General features: G+C 40.5%; 1 protein-coding gene across 5 annotated transcripts in view; it reads left to right on the plus strand.

Annotated features, from left to right (window-relative positions):
• Positions 1-21,357, plus strand: part of PDE4DIP (phosphodiesterase 4D interacting protein) — a 197,309-nt gene that overhangs the window by 71,111 nt on the left and 104,841 nt on the right. For all 5 annotated transcript variants that reach the window (XM_058538936.1, XM_058538934.1, XM_058538932.1 and 2 more), the window contains one exon: positions 19,786-19,862. In XM_058538936.1, coding sequence (XP_058394919.1) covers positions 19,786-19,862 — 77 coding nt within the window. The remainder of the gene's footprint in view (positions 1-19,785; positions 19,863-21,357) is intronic.

Here is a 21,357-nt window from a genome sequence, read left to right on the forward strand (position 1 = left end):
TAACATGTTGACCAGGATGTGGAGAAACTGGAAACACTGTATACAGCTGGTTGGGAATGTAAAATGGTATAGCCGCTGTGGAAAATGGTATGGATATTCTTCAAAAAATTAAACATAGAATATTATATGATCCAGGAATTCCACTTCTAGGTATACACTCAAAAGAAGTGGAAGCAGGGACTCGAACAGATTTTTGTACACCCTCATTCATAGCAGTGTTATTCACAACAGCCAAAAAGAAGAAGCAACCTAAGTGTCCGTTGACAGATGAATGGATAAACAAAATGGGGGACATACATATAACAGAATGTTGTTTAGCCTTGAAAAGGAAAGAAATTCTGACACATGTTACAACGTGGATGAACTTTGAGGACATTATGCTAAGTGAAATAAACTAGTCACAAAAGGACAAATATTGTATGGTTCCACTTACATGAGATACCTTGAGTAGTCAAATTCATAGAGGCAGAGAATAGAATGGTGGTTGCCAGGGACTGTGGGGAGTGAATGGGGAGTTATTGTTTAATGGGTGTAGTCAATTGGGGAGAAAGTTCTGGAGATGGACAGTTGCACAACAATATGAATGTACTTAATGCCACTGAACTGTATACTTAAAAATGATTAAAATAGTAAATTTTATGTTATGTGTAAGGAAGAAGGGAAGAAGAAATTTTTTCCTTTGAATACTTAAGACCTGTTCTTCTAATCACTAGGAAACAAATCTAAAACTAAATTCTGGAACCTGATTTAATTCTAATCCACTTTCAATTATCCTCTTACCTATGTCTATGTAATTTATACTTCTGCATGAACTTATTACAAAGACACCTCTTCTTCCTATTAGTTATGTACATCCAGGTTTACACACTGATAGAAATAATATGATATAGTTGAAAGAATAGGCATTCTAAATTCCTGTCTCAGATATTTCCCTTATTTGCCTTATCACCTTGGCGGTTCATTTACTCATGTTCACACGCATGCATTCATTGATTCAGACATCTATTGCATATCTACTATATGCCAGCCAGTGTGTTTGATGCTGGTGGAGAAAGATATCAACAAATAAATAAAAATGGTATAATAAGGGCTACTGTAGAGGTATGTGTAGATTGCTCTGTAGTATTAAGGAGAATGATAAAATCCACCAGGAAAGGGCTTGCCAAGCATGTGACGTTTGAATTGAATCTTAAAAGATAATAACACAACAAAGAATGGGGAAGAGCATTTCGGACAGAAGAAACAGTATATACAAGGGCATACAAGCGTGAAAAAGCATTGTGTGCTTGGCACACTTCAAGTCGTTCAGTATGGCTAGAACATGTGATATCGAGGATTTGTTGTGGGGGTAAGATGGGACTGGAAAGGTAAGCAGATGATAGATCATGGAGAGCTTTGGATTTATCTGTTCATCCATTAATAAACGTTAATTGGGTACCTACTATATTCCAAGTATTATGCTGGAAGTTGGGGCTTCAAAGATGAGTAAAACAAAAGTGATCGAGTGTGGTAAAAAAGCAATAATAGAGATACATATAAGGCATAAGGGAACTCGTATGAGGCATCTCTAACCCAACTGAATGGAGTAGATGGGAGGAAAATCTACAAAGGATTCTTTGAGGAGATGAACCCTGAGCTTTGTCTTCAAAGAGGAGTAAGCTTTAGTTAGTCAATGGATGGTGGAGTGGAAAGAAAGGGCTCTTGCCAGAAGCAAAAGCCTAGAGATAAGAAACCGCATGGTATATGTGGAGAATTATAAGTGGTTTTGTGTTGCTAAATTTAAGTACTGGGCATAGAATGAGGCTGAAGAGTATGCAGGGCATATTCCTTTGTGCCATTTTAAAGAGTGTAGACTTTATCCTGGGGATGATAAGGAGCCCTTGATGGGCTTTAAGCAGCAGGGAACATGGTGGGTGCGGAAGATGGACTCAAGGAAGATAAGGCAAGAGGACAGGCAGGCCAAACAAGAGATGATGAGGGCCTTAATGAGGGCCCTGGCAATAGGAATAGAGGGGAGGGAACTGATCTGCAAAATATTTAGGAGGTAAAATATCTGTAGGACTTGGTGATTGATGGGATGGGAAGATTGAGGGAAAAGAATCAAGAAGACTGCCAGGTTCCTGGCTAAGACAAGTCACTTTTTCTGAGCTTCTGGTTCTTTATGTATAAAATGGGTGGGCGAGACTGGGACTGACACTGACATCTCTCCCAGCCCTGGAATGCATGATTCTGGACGCCTCTTTGGACTCTCACCCTGACTCAGGTAGTTGCTTCCCTTCTCCCCGTCTCTCAGCTCCTCTGATGCCCTCTTAGTATGGGAGGTGCCAGCAGAGCTGAGATGGCTTTAAAACTGCCAACCAATGTCAGGAAAATCTAGTGCTGTTACCAGGTAGCTGGAGTTATAATTAGCTCGGTTGCTAGGGGAAAACTGAGATTCTGTAACCATGGACTGCTAGAAACAGCTCTGCCCTACTGGGTAAATGTATTTGTTTGCAGGAACAAAGTGGATATGGATGGAGTGTTTTTAATGTGTTTTTGGAGAATTCAGTTTTTGCCCAGGGTGTAAGATATGTTAAAAGCAGAAAATATGTTTGTGCTGGAGCTAATCAACCTCATGTCTGTGGTAGGAGGAGTGGGCAAAATTCTGCTCTGTTATATATTTGGATAGCTGGAAAGAGACTTATTTCACCTGAAGAGAGACAAATAAGAACGTAGAATCACAGTTTAGAGCTACAGAGGATCTTGGAGATAGTCTATAGAACCCCTTCACTTTTTAAGAAAGCTTTTTATTTTTTTTCTTCTTCTATTTTTTTTTTCTTTGCTGAGGAAGATTCTCCCTGAGCTAACATCTGCTGTCAATCTTCCTCTTTTTGTATGTGAGCCACCACCACAGCATGGTCACTGACAGGTGAGTGGTGTATGTCCGTGCCCAGGAACCGAACCCAGGCTGCCAAAGGGGAGCGCGCCGAACTTAACCACTAGGCCACTGGGGCTGGCCCAAGAAAGCTTTTTATTTTAAAATAAATTTAGACTTACAGAAAAGTTGTGAAAATATTATAGAGGGTTCCTATATACCATTCACTCAGCTTTCCCTAATGAATACACCCTTCATTTTAAAGATAAAGAAACTGAGGCCCAGAATGGTAAAGTAACTTGCCCAAGGTCACACAGCAAATTAATGGCCAAGTTGAAGCTAGAATCCAGGAGGCCTTGCTTCCTGTCCAAGCACTTGCAATGATTTCCTTGGTCTTTAACAAAAGTTCAAGGAATTTATATGCTTGTCAGAAGTTTAGACTTGCTTCCCCTTTGCACTACTGGGCTAAAATAGAATAGACACAGCAGGAGCTAGAGTAATTCACAGATAAATGATTCTGTACCCTGTGCCTGCTGCCAAAAGAAAATATTTAGTTCCTCAGCCTACATACCCCTTTCCCAGGAGTTTCATCTATATGTTGCCAAAAGCCACTGTGAAATTTTTTTTTTTTTTTTTTTTTTTGGCTCTTCTTCCTCCTCTGGCCCTTGCCATGGCATCTAAGCAAGCTCAACTTCACAGAGAAATGAGGCTGTGTTATACAGGGAGAAGGCAGAATGGGGGCTGGTGCAAACTGGAAATGGGCCCGCCCTATCGTATTAAGTAGCAGCTAATCCACCCACACACCAAAAGGCTGATCTGACTTGGTACATGCCGTTCTGCAGAGAGCTAAGTAATAGTCAGGTGGCTTTTTGCCAAGTAACTTTAGAAAGGACTTTGGGCTACACTGGGCAGTTACCATCCCAGTTATTTGGAAACTTGGCTTGAAGAGGGTGGGAGTCAATGAAAGGCACAGGCTGCCCTATAATGCCAGCTTTTCATCTCCCAACCTTGTGCAAGGCCACACTACCATGAAGGGCAGGAAGCCACCTTTTTTTTTTTTTCTTTTTTGAGGAAGATTAGCCCTGAGCTAACATCTGTTGCCAATCCTCCTCTTTTTGCTGAGGAAGATTGGCCCTGGGCTAACATTGGTGCCCATCTTCTTCTACTTTATATGGGACACCGCCACAGCATGGCTTTGATAAGTGGTGTATAGGTCCGCACCCGGGATCCGAACCTGTGAACCCCGGGCCGCCACGGCAGAGCGCGTGAACTTAAGTGCTATGCCACCCAGCCAGTCCCCAGGAAGCCACCTTTTTATGCACACAGGGTCTTAGAAAGCCCACATGGGGGCTTGAGGAAGAAGCCCTCCTCGGAAGCCCCTGGGCAGGTGGAGGGAGGCTGCCAGCATGAAGGCCATGACCTGGAGCTGCAGAAGGAGAGTCAAGGCTCTGGCTGAGGGCTAGAAGTAAGCATGTCCTTCCAAGTCACTCTTTCTTGATAGGTTTCATAGCTTCTCTCTGAGGCCACGTAGGTGACTGTCCCTCTCAGAGACTCTCTAACCAGACCTCCCTATTATCCAAGTTCTCTCCACTTAGGCTGAGTATCTGCTTAATACAAACATAAACCTTGTCCTGCCCGCCTGGCACTACTCCATTGATGACAAGGTGTGTTGTCATCACTCTGCTTCAAAGTCAGGAACTCCTGAGTCCAGAGCTGGACCCTAGGGTCTTCGCAGCACAGAAATGAGACGAAGGTAGTGAACCTCTAGGGCTCTGAGGAGCAGATCCCTTAGAGGCGAGGAGCAGTCACCCTTCTAAGTCTTGTTCTTTCTCTCCGACCCCTTCCAGGCTGTGGGATTGTGGAGAAGCCCAGCTTGCTGCCAAACCATTTGGAGCCTCGGAGGACTCAGACAAGAGTCAGGATAGTAATAAGTGGTCCTTGCCAGCTTCTGCAAAGCTGGGGGTGAGAGCGTAGGAGTTCTGTTAGCTGTGGAAAGCTTGGTTATGTAAGACCACTGGAATGGGCTTGCCTGAATTGCTCCAGGTGGAGGGTGGTGACATCGAGTAGAACTGGAACTTCGCCTCAGGCTTTCTCTACCTTCATTTGGCCCTCAGCTGCTGACTTCCTGATTTCCCTCTCCTCTCGTTCCTCTCCTGTTTCCCCTACTTCTTCAAGGTGTCAGGGTATGTCATCAGTGCCTAAGGGTCTTGATATAAGATGGAGGAAAATAAATGGTCGTGAGGAAAACAGCAGTGGACTCTTTTGTCCTTTCTAGGCTACTTTTCTCCAGGAGAGGTTTCTAGATCCGAGTCTTGTCCCACCTTCTGGTGTCAGTATTATCCCCGCTGTTAGGCTCTTTCTGTCCTTCTTTGCCCCATATCCTCTCTCCTTTCCCCAATTTCCATATACATGGAAACTAAAACCTAAATGCTTCCCATTTAAACCTTATGGAGGAGGAAATCCATTTAGTGTTTACTACGTGCGGGGCACTCTGCTATGCATGTTATACACATTTAGTCCCAACCACATAATAGCCGTATGAAGTAGTCCCCATTTTTCACAGGACCAGATTTACCATTAGTAGCCTCAGCCAGTGTACCTGGTGTCCCAACAGCCACATGGCCTAATTCTTCAGTTAATAAGCAAGGCCTTGGCACATTCTTTAGAATTTAAAGTTAGTTCCTCTTTCAAATGCAAATAATGTTTTTTAGTGAATAACTCTACATTGTATTAAGGTCTGACTAAAGAGAAAAGAAAGAGCTCTAGTCAGGGATACCTGTTTTCCTAGTGGCTTTCACCCAGATTGTGGTAGGAAGAGGGCATTGTCTCATTGGTGTATCTTCCGTAAAAGGTGGCATTGACCTCATTTTTACTTGTGAAACAGGTGCAAACTGCCATGTAGAATGTAATAGAAACCAGGCTGTTCTTATCCCCGGGCACTGCCCTGTTGGACTTGTGCCGAGTCTGGTATGAAACTCTAGAAATTCAGAGGAAATTGGGAAATATTCGAACCAAAATAAAAATTAGAAAGTGAGGCTTATGAGAAAGGGGAAATGGAATTGGGATTTTTAATTTGGGGAAGCACAGACTCAGAAGTGACCTAATAGTAGATTTTAGGTACGTGAAGTCTCAGTATGTGACAGGTGGTGATTAGTTATGCTCTGTCTCTGCTGAGAATACAAATAGATTGATGCTAGTGTAAACATAAGCATGAGGCCTCGTTCATTTAAAAACACTTTTTGAGCACCTACTATGTTCCAGGTGGAAGTGGTTAGAACGTATACCAATGAACAAGACAGACACACATTCCTACTCTCATGGAATTTATATTCTGGCACGAGGAGACAGACAGTGAACAATAAACTTTAGAAGTAAATAAATATGTAGAATGTTGGAAAGTGATAAGTCCCCTTGGGGAAAAAAAAAAGAAAAACATAAGAGTGAAGGGCAGGTTGCAGTATTTAAAGAGTGGTCAGGGGAGGCCACATTTAGACAATGATTTTAAAAACACACATACGTGTTTATTGTCTCATAGTTAATGTGGGCCAGCAGTCCAGGCAGAGCTTAGATGAGTTCTCTGCTTAGGGTTTCACTAGGCTACAACCAAGATATTGGCCAGGCTGAATTCTCATCTGGAGGCTTGACTGGGGAAGAATCTGCTTCTGAGCTCCCTCGGGTTGTTGGCAGAATTCATTTCCTTGTGATGTAGGACTAAGGGTTCCAACTTCTTGCTGGATGTTGGCTACAGGCTGCCCACAGTTCCTTGAAGCCACCTACTGTTCCTTGCCATTTGGGCTTTCCCCACATGACCACTTACTTCATCAAGTCAGCAAGGAGAGGCTCTAGAGCAAGGCTCCTAGCAAGACAGCATCTTAAAACTTAATGTAGTCACAGGAGTGACATTCCATCACCTTTGCCATATTCTGTTGGGTAGAAGCAAGTTACACATCCTGCCTGTACTCAAAGGAAGGGGATTACACAAAGGCATGAACACCAAGAGGCAGGGATCATGGGGAGCCATGTTCGAGTCTGTCTACCACATGATCTTCCCACTGTTTTTGCAGAGATGGGATGGAAAGGAAAGTAAACAAACATGAGAGTGACCAATGGAGGAAGATTTGTTCCTAGGTTTTGCCTTTCCAGCATTTATAGCTCTCAAGGCTGACCTGAGGCAATGAAAGTATCCGAGATTGGTGGTCTTGGTGGTGCTGAGCTCCTTATTCACCCTTTGCACTTGGCTGTTCGCATTGCCACTTCCTTTATCACTTCTGTTTTTCTTTTCATCTTTTTGTTTAAATCAACTTTATTAAGTGTAGAATTTGATGAATTTGAACAAATACATACATCCATGCAATCACCACCACCACACAATCAAGATATAAGACATTTCCATCACCCAAAAAAATTGCTGTATGTCCCATTGGTGCCAACTTTCTCATACCTCTGGCTGCAAGAAACCATTGATCTGCTTTCTGTCTATAGCTTAGTTTTGTCTATTCTAGAATTTTGTATAAATGGAATTATGCAGTATAGATTCTGGTGTCTGGCTTCTTTCACTTAGCATAATGATTTTGAGGATCATCCGTGTTGTTTGTGTCAGTAGTTCATTCCTTTTTATTGCTGAGTAACATTCCATTGTATGAATGTAATGCAGTTTGTTTATCCATTCACCTGTTGATGAATATATGGGTTGCGTCCAGTGATTGGCTATTATGAATAAAGCTGCTATGAATATTTGTGTACAAGTCTTTGTTTTATTTCTCTTGAGTAATTACCCAGTAGTAGAGTTGTTAGGTCAGATAATAAGCATATATTTCAATTTATAAGATACTGCCAAGCTTTTTTCCGAAGTGGCTGTACTATAGAAAATGATTTTTAAGCAATGGCTTGAAGGAAATGAGGAAGTTAGCTAAACAGATAACTGTGGGAAGAACATTCCTGGCAGAGTAAAAGTAGGAAAGCCATGGGGATTGAAGTAGCATGAGAAAGGGCGAGAATGCTGGGAGATGAGGCTCCAGGGGTAATGGGGCTGTTGTAGATCAGATAGGACCTTATAGATAATTTTAAGGACTTTGGCTTTTACTCTAATTGACAAGGGAAGCCATTGAAGGGTTTTGAGCAGAGGAGTGATCTAACAAATGACAGCCCTATCTGACTTTGAAAAGATCATTGTGGTTATTGTATTTTGAATAGGCTGTAGAAGCGTGAGGACAGAAGACAGAAGGGCTATTAGGAAGCTATTGCAGTAATCCACACTCCACATAGGAAATGATGGTGATCAGACTAAGGTAGTAGCAACTGATGCGGGGTGACATGGTGAAGGTAGCACCGACAGGATTTGCTGATAGATTGGATGTGGATTGTGAGGGAAAGAAAGGAATCAAGGAAGACTCCAGGGTTTTTGGCCTAAGTAACTGGAAAGATGGAGTTGCCATGATTAAATAGAGAAGGCTAAGTGTCAAGCAGGTTTGAGGGTGGAGAGTGGGAGTTCAGTTATGGACATTTTGTGTTTGAGATATTTGTTGGACATTTCCAGTGGCAATATCAAGTCAGCAGTTGAATATATAACTCTGAAGTACTGGATGAAGGGTTGGGCTGGAGATGTAAATTTGGGAATTGTAAGCATATAGATGACATTTAAAGCCGTGAGACTGTATAAGATCACCAAGTGAGTTACATCTACCAAGGGAGAAGAGAAGAGGATCAAAGACTTAGCCCTGGGTCACTCTAACATTAATAGTTTGGGGAAAGGAGGAAGAACCAGCAAAGGAGATAGAAAAAGTGCAATTGGTGAAGTGGGAGGAAAACCAAGAGTCTGGAGTTGTGGAAACCAAATAAAGAAAGCAAGAGGGAGGGATCAACTTTCTGAAATGCTGCTGGTAGCTCAAGTAATATGATGACTAGGAATTGACCTTTGGATTTAACAACATGAATGTCATTAGTAGTCTTGATTAGAGTAGTTTTGGTGGACTGGTGGAGGCAAAAGCCTGATTGCAGTAGGTTTAACAAAAAATGAGAGAAGAATTGGAGTCAATGAGTATGACTGATGATGTTGAGGAGTTTTGTTGCAAAGGAGAGCAAAGAAATGGGACAGTCACTAGTTAGGGTATGGGCTCCACAGAAGATTTTTAAAAAGATAGATGAATAATAGCATGTTTCTATACCAATAGAATTTTCCAGTAGAAAGTGAAATATTGATGGAGGAGAGAAGGTAAGACTTTCTGGATGTTAGTTTTGAGAGGTAGAATAAGACCTAAAGCATAAATGGAAGGTTTGGCTTTAAATAGGAGCATGGATAGTCAATCTGTGGTCACAAGTGAAAAGATGGAGTATGTAAGCGCAGATGCTGGTACATGGATAGATATGGTGGCAGGAGACCGTTGGAGTTCTCTTCAAGTTGGTTCAACATTCTCAGAGGCAGGAAGCAAGCTTTATTCTCCCACGATATATTTTCAAACATGTTCCTCAAGTGAGTCACTCTCCCTCATGTGTGCTAATTCCTGCTGACACATCCTTGTTTACACCTGAAATACCTGTATCTCTTTTCTCTGCTCATCCAAACCCTACTCAGGTTACAGAGTCCAACTCAGATTCCTGGATTCCAGTCCAGGCTCAGGGGGGGCCTTTCCTCATCACCACTGACAGAAATCATCTTTCACTCTCTGTGCTTTTCCGGCAATTACAGTTCAGATACATTATTTGGCACATGTTATTTAATCCCTGGCTGGCAATTATCTTTCCATGTATACATCTCTTATCTCTTCTTTTAAATTATAAACACTTTGTGGGTTGGATTGATCTCAAACTTCCTCTGTAGCCTTCAGCATAATCTTCAACATTGTTGAGCCTATAATAGAACCTCAGAAAGTTTGTGTTGATTGATTATAAACACCCTAGAAGTTGCAGGTGAGGCTCATCTGTACAGAAAAGGTAGAAGAGGAGACCAGTTTTCCATCCTTTGCTATCTCCTCCACTTGAGAGGCCCAGAAGCTGTGCTTTCGGGCACTCCAGGTGAACCTCCAGCTCTTCTTGGAACTGAGCAGTCTCTCCAAGAGAAGGGTTGGCAGAAGTAGGAAGCAATCGAATTGAGAAAAGAATCAGTGTAAGAGGAGGAAATTCTTGGCAGTGAGAATTAAGAGTGGACTGATTTTATTTTGACCAACATCCATTCACCTGATAAACATATAATCATCTTCTATGTGTGGGCACCCTGCTAGCAATGGGGGCAATGGTGAGAAGATAGAGGGAGTCCCTGCCCTCCTGACACTTACAGTTTTGTGTCTGAACATCTTTTGAGTAGTCCTGTGATCTGACTCTTGTTCAATGTCATGCTTGTTATCACCCCCTAGATAGTTTTGCTTCACTTATAATTAGCTGGAGTTACTTCTGTATTTTGTTGGTTGTTGAATGCCATAAGCCCATAAAACTAAAAGGGGTCTTATACCACAGGCTTACCTGTGCTGCAGGTTGGAGCATGTCTTCATGTAATGTACTTAAGCTAGTACATCTTTTTCCTAACATCTCATAGAGGAGTGCTGTCCAACAGAAACACAATGCGAGCCACAGATAAAATTTAAAATTTTCTAGTGGCTGCATTAAAAGAAAGTAAAAAGAAACACGTGATGTTAATGTTAATAATATATTTAAAATATTAGCATTTCAACATGAAATCAGTATTTAAAAATTGAGATTTTTTGTTCTTTTGTGGTGGTTAGTCTTTGCAATCCAGTGTACTAAGTCTTTGAAGTCCTTACAGCATATCTCAGTTTGGACTAGTCACATCTCGAGAGTTCAGTAGCTACATGTGGCTCAGGGCTGCTGTCCTGGATGGTGCAGCTGTAGATTCTCCAGTCTAAGTGCTGTCCCTGGTCCCAGGTAGAGGTATAACTTCAGAAGAGCTGCCTGATCATAGGACCTAGTTTCAGGACACAGCTAGGCTTTCAAGAGAGGAGTGACAGGTTTTAGAACTTAGATTCTAGTTCATAATGCAAGCTTCAATGTACAAAAAACTGTCCTGGACTTTGTAGGACACCAATGAGTGGCTTTATCCTTTTTGGAGAATAGAACAAAGTACAAATATCAATCAGAACTGAGAGCTGAATTTGGGGATAAATGTCAGGTCATGTTAGGTGCCACAGGTAATTTAAAAGTATTTAGTAGGCCATAAATTGCCTATGTACCAATTTATCTACAGAAAAATTAGTATAGTTTTTATACTTTTAAACTCCAATGTAAATTTTCACTTAGTTCCCAATTCTATATCTGCTGCCCCAAGAGAAGTCAAGGAAAGCACAGGACGGTTCGCCTGAGCTCCAGTTCCTAAGTGCTGAGGGAAACAATCATTCTGAACATGCCTCTCAGCCCTTTCAGTGGGGCCGGGTCCTGTCTCCACACAAGGTGTCCTGGGGATTGCTGGGCTCCAGCTTCACCCCCGGCTTTCACAGGAGGCCTGCACTTTGCTAAATTAAGCCCAGTCAGGCCTATTTGTGAACAGAGAGGCTCCAGCCAAGTGAGAGCGATTGTCCTGCAAAGGAATGTGCTGGGGAGCGGGAGAGAATCACTGAGATCATTGGTATTTATGTGTATGTTTTCACTTGCCAGCTCACTCGGGCTAGATCAACAGAGGCTTCTGGGACTCGACCAAGATTTTAACAGGGTGACTGAGAAGGGTTCAAGTTGGAGATCAATGAGAACACCAAGGCAGTGTGTATATTGGGACCTCTGAACTCAGAGTTTAAATAAAACAAGCCTAAGACACCTCATGTTTTTCCCCATATTTCTAAATAGACTTTATTTTTTAGAGCAATTTCAGGTTCACAGCAAAATTGAGCAGCAGGTACAGAGATTTCCCATCTAGCCCCTGCCCCCATACATGTACAGCCTCCCCCACCATCAAAATCCAAGGAAACCTTATTTTAATGTATCTTTTCTTGGTTTCCTAAACTCAGGGTTGACAAGAAATAGCTCTCTCTCCTTCTTATGATTCATGCATCTTACTGCCTTTGGGGAAATGAATGTTTGTTGAACACCTACTATATGTCAGGTATTTTCATATACATTTTTTCATTTAATTTTCACAATATCCCTGAAAGGTAGTGATTTTGGCACCTGAAGGAACTAAAACTTAGGTTAGGAGATTTACCTCTAGATCGGGGCCGGCCCCATGGCTTAGTGGTTAAGTGCGCGCGCTCCGCTGCTGGCGGCCCGGGTTCGGATCCCGGGCGCGCACTGACTCACCGCTTCTCCGGCCATGCTGAGGCCATGTCCCACATGCAGCAGCTGGAAGGATGTGCAGCTGTGACATGCAGCTATCTACTGGGGCTTTGGGGGAAAAAATAAATAAATAAAATTAACAAAAAAAAAAAGAGATTTACCTCTAGAATACAGAGGAAGAACTGTGTGGAACATGTGAAACTGTAAAAAATGATTGAATATCTTCACTTTCATATGATTCAACCAATAGAATGTGAGAGTTAGTATTTGAACCCAAGCCAGTTTAGTTCTAAAGTCGACACTCTTTGCATTATACCATACTGCTGCCCTAAGTACCAGATTCTTTATTTTCCCTTGGCAGTGCTGTAGTTTCAGATTTACATCCCTCCTCCCTACAAGATTAGACTGGGGAGCTAAGAGGAAGGACAACCCAAGGTATGACATATCTTGCATTGGATCTAGGAGTGTTTCTTTGGAGGCTAAAGCCGGGAGTTACAGGATGGACCTGCATTGATTTGTGTATCTGCTGTTATTTATATCTGCCACCTGTGAGTATTTCCATACAGCCATCTGGTTCTGGGTCTCTTCTGTTTATGACACTATCCTATAATTAGCTGTTTAATTGACCCCATAGGCTGTAAATTCCCTGAGGCCTGTGATTATGTCTGCCTTGCTCTTTCTAGTACCTGTTAGAGTGCCTTGCACATCCAGAGTAGGTGCTCAGTAAATATTTGATGAAAAAACAAATGAATAAACAAATGCTACTATCTCATAAGCCAGCTACCCTGTCCTCTGCCCAGCGAGTACCCTTTCTATCTCTGACTCTGTCTCTCTGTATTCCTCTCTCCCTCATTCTCTCTCTCTCTCTCACACACACACTCACACACACAGACACACACACACACACGCCTTGGCTGTGTCTGTCCAAATACCTAGTTACCTTAGAACTCGTCCACGGCCTCAGTGCTTTCTCAGGTGTGGATGTCTGTTTGTCTTATCAAGGTAAACTGGGCTGGGAAGGGAATGGAATTGTTTTCAGGTCTCTACTAAGGACTGACATGGATTGGGCTTGAAAGAGTGACCTGAACAGAGTTGTGCCTTTTGGATGTGGATCCTTGTATTTTGTATTATATAAATGGAAACTTTTCCACTTGGTTTTTTTCCATCTCTTTGGGGGACTGGACTCTAAAGCAGGCTCTGGCCTTAGAGTGCCTGGCCTTGTATTCTTCACTACCCTACTGTTGTTTCCCTGTCAGTGAAGGCCATTTGGCACGTTAGGTAACTACTGTGTCTAATTTGGGGCTTAACTGAACTCGTAGAAGACAGTGAACCTGAAATCTGTAGAAAGGCACGGATTGTACCTCTGAATAAAATCTTCCTCCACCCTAGGGGCTAAGGACTTGAATGTTTTGCCTTTGAACACCTTCTGGCTAGGCATCTCATATCAACGTAGAAGATGAGCAATGCAAGTGGTATTATAATTCTTATGAGCAACAAGAAGAGGCTCTGATTAAAATTAATTGACTGTATAAAAATATAAAGCTTTGGGGGTGACTTGTCTAAGGTGACACAGTTAGTTAATGACAGAGCCTAATATTTAGACCCGTTAGGGTTCTAGTTTGCTATAAAACTGGGCGAGTGAAAAGAAACTTCATCTACAAAAGAACTCACTCGAAGCTACTAAAATGTGTTTCTAGGGATTGTGTGGGACCAGCCCCTTGTCCCCGGGTCAGGACAGATAGAACCCCTTGTGAAAATGAAGAGGAGGCAGGAATCCTAAGCTGTATACAGAATTCTAGTGACTCGAGTTGCCCTGGGGCAAGTTATTTCTCCTTTTTATGCCCAGTTTTAGCAACCTTTTATCTTCATTGGGTTAATAATATAGCTCTTGGAGAATATACCTGTCAGTTGAAAACAGAGAAAGTCTTTTAAAGGCTTCAGATAAAAAGCTTTTTGCACAATCGTACAGCATTATCCTATCCCCTTTTTACTCACTCAACAAACACATTGTCATTCCACTTCTGCCTACTGTCCATCTGTTCCCGTTTGTTTGTTGGTTGGTTCATTCATTCAGTGCATTCACTACACATAGAGTGCAGGGCACGGTGAAGGCCCTGGGTTAGTCACAGCTGCTAGCTATTTGTGTCAGGCACTGTGCTGGGTCCTTTACATAGGTTATTTCACTTATCCCTCCCTACAATCCCCAAGGTAATTTTTCTAACCCCATTTTATAGATGAGGAAATTAGGTTCTAAGAGGTTAAATAACACACAACAAGGTCACCCAGCTAGTAAGTGGCAGAAAGGCCTTTGGAGGTCTGCCTGTCCTGAAACCTGTGTCCCAGCATCGCAAAGCTGAAAGGCAAGAGCAAACGACCAGCACAACTGGCTAGTTCCACCACACCCGCATTTTCCTGTCCCTTGGGAGTCTGTAATTTAAAACCGCAAATAGGACGTGTAGAAATGCAAAGCACTATATGATGTGTCAATATTGAAGTACAAAAAAATGATATTATGAGAAATCAGAGGCATAAGAAATGACTTTTAATGGGGGAAGATAAAGTCAGGCTTCACAAGGGACATGGCAGTTGGTGAAGCTGAAGGGACAACAGTGACAAGGCACTGAGACAGCATAGGATGTGTGTGGGAAATCCAGTTAGACTGGTGGAGTATGATGGGCGATAAAGCTGATAGGTAGGGTGAGGTCAAATTTTGAATAGACTCTATTATCAGGCTCAGTTGTGTAAAATTTAATTGCTGTGCAGTTGAAAACTTTTAATAGCTTTTTGAGTAAAGGGAGTAAAGTTATCTCTGATTAGTTAAATTAGGAAACATTTAAATGGTGGAGAGACTGAGGTTGGAGAGACGAGTTATGAGACTATTTACCCTGATCCCAGTGAGAAAGGAGGAGTACCTCATAGGGTGGTAACCGTGGTAACTGTGGTAACCGCGAGGAGGGGCGGGATTGGAAAGAGATTTTGAAATACCGGGTGCTAATCTCTGTTAGAGAAGCTTGAAGACAGTGTATAGTTTGCTCTGTAGTTCAGATATAATAATAATGTTTCTATGTGCCAGATATAATAATAATGTTTCTAAGTGCATATGTAATATGCAATATGTAGTAATCATTGTCATTTAATTTTAACTGTTATAACTACCTAGGGCTTTTAAAAACATTTTTATAATAATTTAATTGAGATAAAATTCACATATCATTATAACTCACCCCTTTAAAATATACAATTCAATGTACATGCTAATGTTTTTAGTATATTCACAGAGTTGTGCAAATATTATCACAATTTTAGAACATTTTCATCACTCCAAAAAGAAACCTCAACCCCTTAACCATCACTCCCCAATTCCCTTATCCCTCGCTAGCCCTAGTCAACCACCAGTATACTTTATTTCTCTGTGGATGTGCCTATTCTGGACATTTCATATAAATGGAATCATACAATGAGTGGTTCTTTGTGACTGACTTCCTTCACTTAGCACAATATTTTCAAGGTTCACTTATGTTGTAGCATGTATCATCCCTTCTAAGGACCAAGTAATGTTCCATTGTATGGGTATACCACATTTTGTTTATCCATTCATCAGTGGATGAAATTTTTAAAGTTATTCTAGAGCTTTGCTATGTCAAATATTTATATGCTTGAAATAAGTGAGCTACTGAATGTCACTTGTACATTTGGATTGTATAGCAATTTCTATTTTGATACTATATTTCCTTATCTACAATGACTTTCTCCACTCTTCTCTATCTTCCTCACCCATTAAGCCTTCCCTGGGTTAGGCCATATCTGAACTCCCTCACCAATGATCACCTTTAGCATTTTTAATATGTACCTCGGAATTTTGCTCTTCTCTCCTCAACTGGATTACAGGCATACTGAGTGTAAGAAATACATGTTGGACATCTTCATTATTCCCCACAGGACCTTTAAAGTGCCTTTCCACACTAAGAATGTTGTTAAGTTGGAAGACAACACCCTACAAGAGTCAGAGCAGACCCATTAACACTCCTTGGCTGTGACCACACTTTTCCAATTTAAATTTCTCCCTCCCTCACTCCTAGAAATGTCTTGTGGAATATTTGTGGGAGACAGTGTGCATACTATTGAATTAGTTAATATAATGGGTAATAATGCTTCTAATCTAATGCTGAAAGGATTGATATATTTGCATTAAGATTGTTTTTTAATTGGTTGGACATAGCCATTTCTCTCTTCTGTTTTTTTTTTAAAGTAGTTTTTTAGGATTCACTGTGTCATGGCTTCTGCTGGAGCAAAATTTTGAAAATCTTATTTTTTTTAAAAGGGATAGCCACATTGTGGATTATATGAGAGTGGATCAATTTATAGAGTTAAAATTGGAGCCTTGGAAAGGAGTCAGGTAACTGGTTACTGCTGGTTGCTTTTAACCCAAATCTATGTTGAACTTTACATAGAGTGGAAACCAGTTCAGGAGAATCCTGTGTTTAACATGGATTGCTATTAAAGCTCTGGTCAAGTGATATTTCCTGAAACAAAACAACTACTGTCACAGAGAAAGTCTGATTAAACACAGTTAATCTATAAACTCACTGTTAGCCCAGTCCTAACATTATAATGAAAGTTTATTGTATTTCTTCTTTTTTTTTTTTTTTTTTGAGAGGAAGAGTGGCCCTGAGCTAACATCTGTGCCCATCCTCCTCTGTTTTGTATGTGGAACACCACCACAGCATGGCTTGATGAGTGGTGTAGATCCACACCCGGGATCTGAACCTGCAAACCCCCAGCCGCCAAAGCGGAACACGGCGAACTTAACCACTGCGCCAATGAGCCAGCCCCTGTATTTCTTATTTAATTTCAGCTTCATCCTTGAAACTTTTCTTTGAGTTAGATGGGTGAATACTTCGCTGGGGACATGGAGAAAAAGAGGCTCTTGCCTCCCCAGCCACCCCTTTCTTGAGTACTTACATTTCCTTAGAAATCTTGACAAAGCATTGACAAGATTTGACGATAAGATAAGCAAACGCAATTAATTTGGGATCCACTTCAGCTATACTTGAATTTAACGATTTACGTATGAGTATTTACTATGGAGAATGAATAAATGTGATAAACTAGTGGTGAATGGAGAAATGTGAATGAATAAATGTCATAAACTAATGGTGAATGGAGAAATGTGATAAACTATGCAGTGACTTTCCTGCAGGAAGAGGTTACAGAGGGTTAGACTTTAATGCTGTAAATTGGTACGTACTTGCATTTCCATGTGGTAAGATTTTGTAGCACCCATGAAATTACTTTGATCCACTGGAATAATTGATCGTGAGATTTAGGATCTACTCTTGTGGAGATGAAACTATTTTAGCAGTTCTATGTGAGACTCATAAACTTTATTGACTATTTGATTGACTAGACATAATGCTGAAGCCTAGAGAAGTAATTCTATTTTTTAATCTTTCCTCTTGTTTTTTTCTTTCCATCCTTTCCCCTCTTTTCTACTTTTCTCAGAAGGATAAAGCTAATGCGAAGAATGTTCAGATTGGGTGTGTATTTGTGTGCAGGTGCCTCACGTATCCCACCTTTGGTGTAATAATTTTCTTTCCTTTCTATAACATAATATTAGTTTAATATGTGATTATGGCCAAGAACTTCAGCTATCCCAGTCAGAGAGGGTAAATTGTTATTTTTATAGTTAATAAATGTAACGTTTTTTTGAATGCTTACTGCATGCTAGGCACTATGCAATGTGCTTTTTGTGTGTTATTTCATTTAGTCTTCTTAACATCCTTAAAAGATAGGTACCATTATGATCCCTAGATGAGGAGGTTGAGGCTTCTGGAGAGGACAGGTGACTTGCCAAGCTCTCTTCTCACCTTCAAGGCCTATGCTCTTGACCACTGTACTTACTGTCTCCATCTATATTCTTTCAGGAGTTAACTTAATGCAGCACATTGCCTAATTCTATAATTTACCACATTCTACTAAATCAGGCAGAAATTGGCCGTGTTTCCTGAGCTGGTCTCTGGCTGAAATGCTGGAGCAAAAATGGAATGCTGGATTCAATTATTGCTTTTATCTTAGAGGAACCCTTCTGGATTTCAATTTCCTTTTCTTTAAAATGAGGGGCCTGCAACATATAAATGCTAAGGTCTTCAAATCTGTGAATCACCAGATTAATTGAAGTATTGACTTCATTTTGCTATCTATGATTTAGAACAGACAGAGCCCATGTAATTTATATCCTCCACTTTTCTTCCTTTTAGCTTTAAATATTTTTCCTGGGGGTGCTGAGGTGGCCCTAGTGAGCCTGGGAATGAAGGAGAACTGAAGGAAAGTTGTTGAGCAGCTGGGTGCAAGGCAGTGTTCTAGGTGTTCTGGGTGAATTGTGTGCATGATTTCGTGTCTTCACAAAGTCCCCTGTGGAATAGACATTATTATCTTCATTAAAAAAGAAAGCAACTACACTATATCTTTGAAAAAACTGAGGCTTCTATGATGAAGTCCATAACATAGCATTAATAAAATTCTTCCTGCTTCATACTATGTTATGAACTTCATCAGGGAAGGGACTAATTCACCTCTGTGCACTCAGCTCTAAGCCTGAATAAAGTAAATCCCTCAACTGACATGTGTAGACTTCCCCTTTAAGTTCCCCCACACCTGCTCCTCATTTTCTGTTCCCTATTTTAGTTAGTAGCATGCATTACCACCCAGAAATCTCAGCCTCAGCTTTGCTTCTCCTTCTGGTTAATCTGAATCTCTCACAAATCAGCAGGCCCTGTGGATTCCACTTCTGAAATGTCTTTTGAGTCTTTCTCCCTATACCTCTTTGGCCTCAGACAGTCTCCATCCCTATTCTGGTTAGTTGCCTCCTGACTCATCAGTATATTTCTTCACATCCACCGTAAATTCCTTCCTTAACACAGACCTGATCATGGCAATATTTTACCTCAAGCTACCTGATGAGTTCTTGTTCTCTACTTATTCCTATTCAGTCTTCTCAGCATGGCTTTCACAAACTAGTTGCAAACTATTTTCTATACTGATTTCCACTCCACACCACACACCAGGCCACTTAACTTGCGCTGGACACTTCATGCACATCTCACCAAGTCTTTGTCCATACTTTACTTCACTTGGGATATTTTTATTTCTTTTTTCTGTTTGTCAAAATCTTACTTGCTCCTGCTTCACCTCAATAAAAATTAATTGTTCCTTTCATAGATTTATCATCAGAATCCACTCTCACCTTAAGCAAACCCAATTTATGAAAGTCCAATTTTATGATAAAGGCAGTGTATTATTTTCGGAAATGTTCACAGCATAATGTCTTTAAATAATTAAATCCCTATGTATATTTAAAATACAAGTATTTATACAGCAATTTGGTTTTGAAGAACAGACCTATATTAGTAAGAAAAAATTATTTTAATATACACTTTGTCCTCCAGTGCTTTAGTGAGCAAACAAGTTTGGGCAGTATCCATCATCCAGGGGCAATGATAAACAGGTTGGGAGAAAGGATAAGTTGCTCAGGGGAAATCCTGAGGCTGTACAGTTCACTCGTCCTTGACTGGTTTACTGATCCATCTGAATCCCCATTTATGTCAAGGACCATGAAGATGGCTGAGACGAGAAGCTGTGGACTTAAGACTCAAGTAGGCACCTGGTTCCAGGATAGAGGGTCTGTGGTTAATGATGATTAATGCCTGTGTGCTTTTCAGAACATTGAGCTGAAGGTTGAAGTAGAGAGCCTGAAACGAGAACTCCAGGACAAGAAACAGCATCTGGATAAAACATGGTGAGTTGCAGTTTGCACTAGTTGAACTCTTGGTCCTTTCCAGAGTCTGGCTCATTAATCTGAGAGCAGTTGATTTGGAACCAAATTCCTTAACCTTAACTCTGGCATTTGAATGCTGTCTCCAACTGAGGAACTAAAACAATCTGCTTTCTTTCCCTTGGGCTCCGTCTGTTACTAAGTCTGAGAGACTTTGCTACAGATTGGTACATTCACCAAACCTGAGGTTATAAACTTCCTATTCAACAATCTACTAATAGTATCAAGGGCTGACATAGAATTTTGGGAAAATGGGCACTCTCATACACTGCTGGTGTGAATGTGAATTGTGAAACATTTTTGGTAGCCACTACCTATCAAAGTAAAAAATAAGCATTTCTTTTGATCAAATAATCCCTAGAAGGAAACTATTTCTCATAAATGAAAGCACGAATTTGAAAGTATAAATGTATAAGGATGTTTACCGTATCAATATTTATAATCGCAAAAACTAGAAACAACTATCCATCAATAGGGCATGGTTGAAGATATTTTAATATAACTATACTGTGGAGTATTATGCAGTCATTAAAAAAGTGAGTTAGCTGTATGTTATTATCCTGGTGGGAAGTCCCTGATAGACTAAGCAAGGGGGAAAAGTGCTGAGTGATGTTTATAGTATAAGCCCCTTTGCGTAAAGACAAACAGTCCTTTCTGTGTGTACATGTGTTTGCTTGATTATGCATAGAAAAAAACTGGAGTTACATACTTGTTAATATGACATCAGGGGAGTGAGACTGGAGTTTGGGGTGGGGAGAAGACTTGATTTTTTTCTTTATATACTTTTGCATTGTTAAATGGTTACTTTTATAATTTATAGTTTTTATAATTTAAAAACAATTAGTTTTACAAATACATGGACAAAGAAATTAGATTAGTGGTTATCAGAAGGGAAGGGGGCTGCAGAGTGGGCATAAGGGGTAAAGGAGCACATGTATGTGGTGACTGACAAATAATAATGTACAACTGAAATTTCACAATGTTATGAACTTATGACACCAATGAAAAAGTTTTTAAAAATTAAAAACAAACTTAGTTTTAAATAAGTATTATTAAAATTGTTATTAAAAATAATTTTCAGATTATATCCTGGGATCAGTATACATTCAATCTCATCTGGCATCCCTTCTATCTCTACAGTATTTCATGATATTTAGGAGACAGTCCAGAAAGATCAGAATACTCAAAACCAGATTCATTTACACACAATATGCTGTCATTACTAAATACTAAGGCATTAAGTGAGCTCATAGACTTTAGGAAAACTTATAATAAAAATTGAGTAATAAAATTTGAGATTTGTGTAATGCTTTTCAAAATTTTTATGTCATTTCAACTTTTAATTAGTTGGCATTATCCTATTTTTAGAAATGAGAAAACTAAAGTACGGAGCATTAAAGTCCTCTCAAATGAATGGCAGAACCCACATCTTCTGGCATCAAGTTCAAGGCTCTTCTGA

The sequence above is a fragment of the Diceros bicornis genome, chromosome 4, assembly GCF_020826845.1.
Source record: "Diceros bicornis minor isolate mBicDic1 chromosome 4, mDicBic1.mat.cur, whole genome shotgun sequence".
Classification (NCBI taxonomy): domain Eukaryota; kingdom Metazoa; phylum Chordata; class Mammalia; order Perissodactyla; family Rhinocerotidae; genus Diceros; species Diceros bicornis.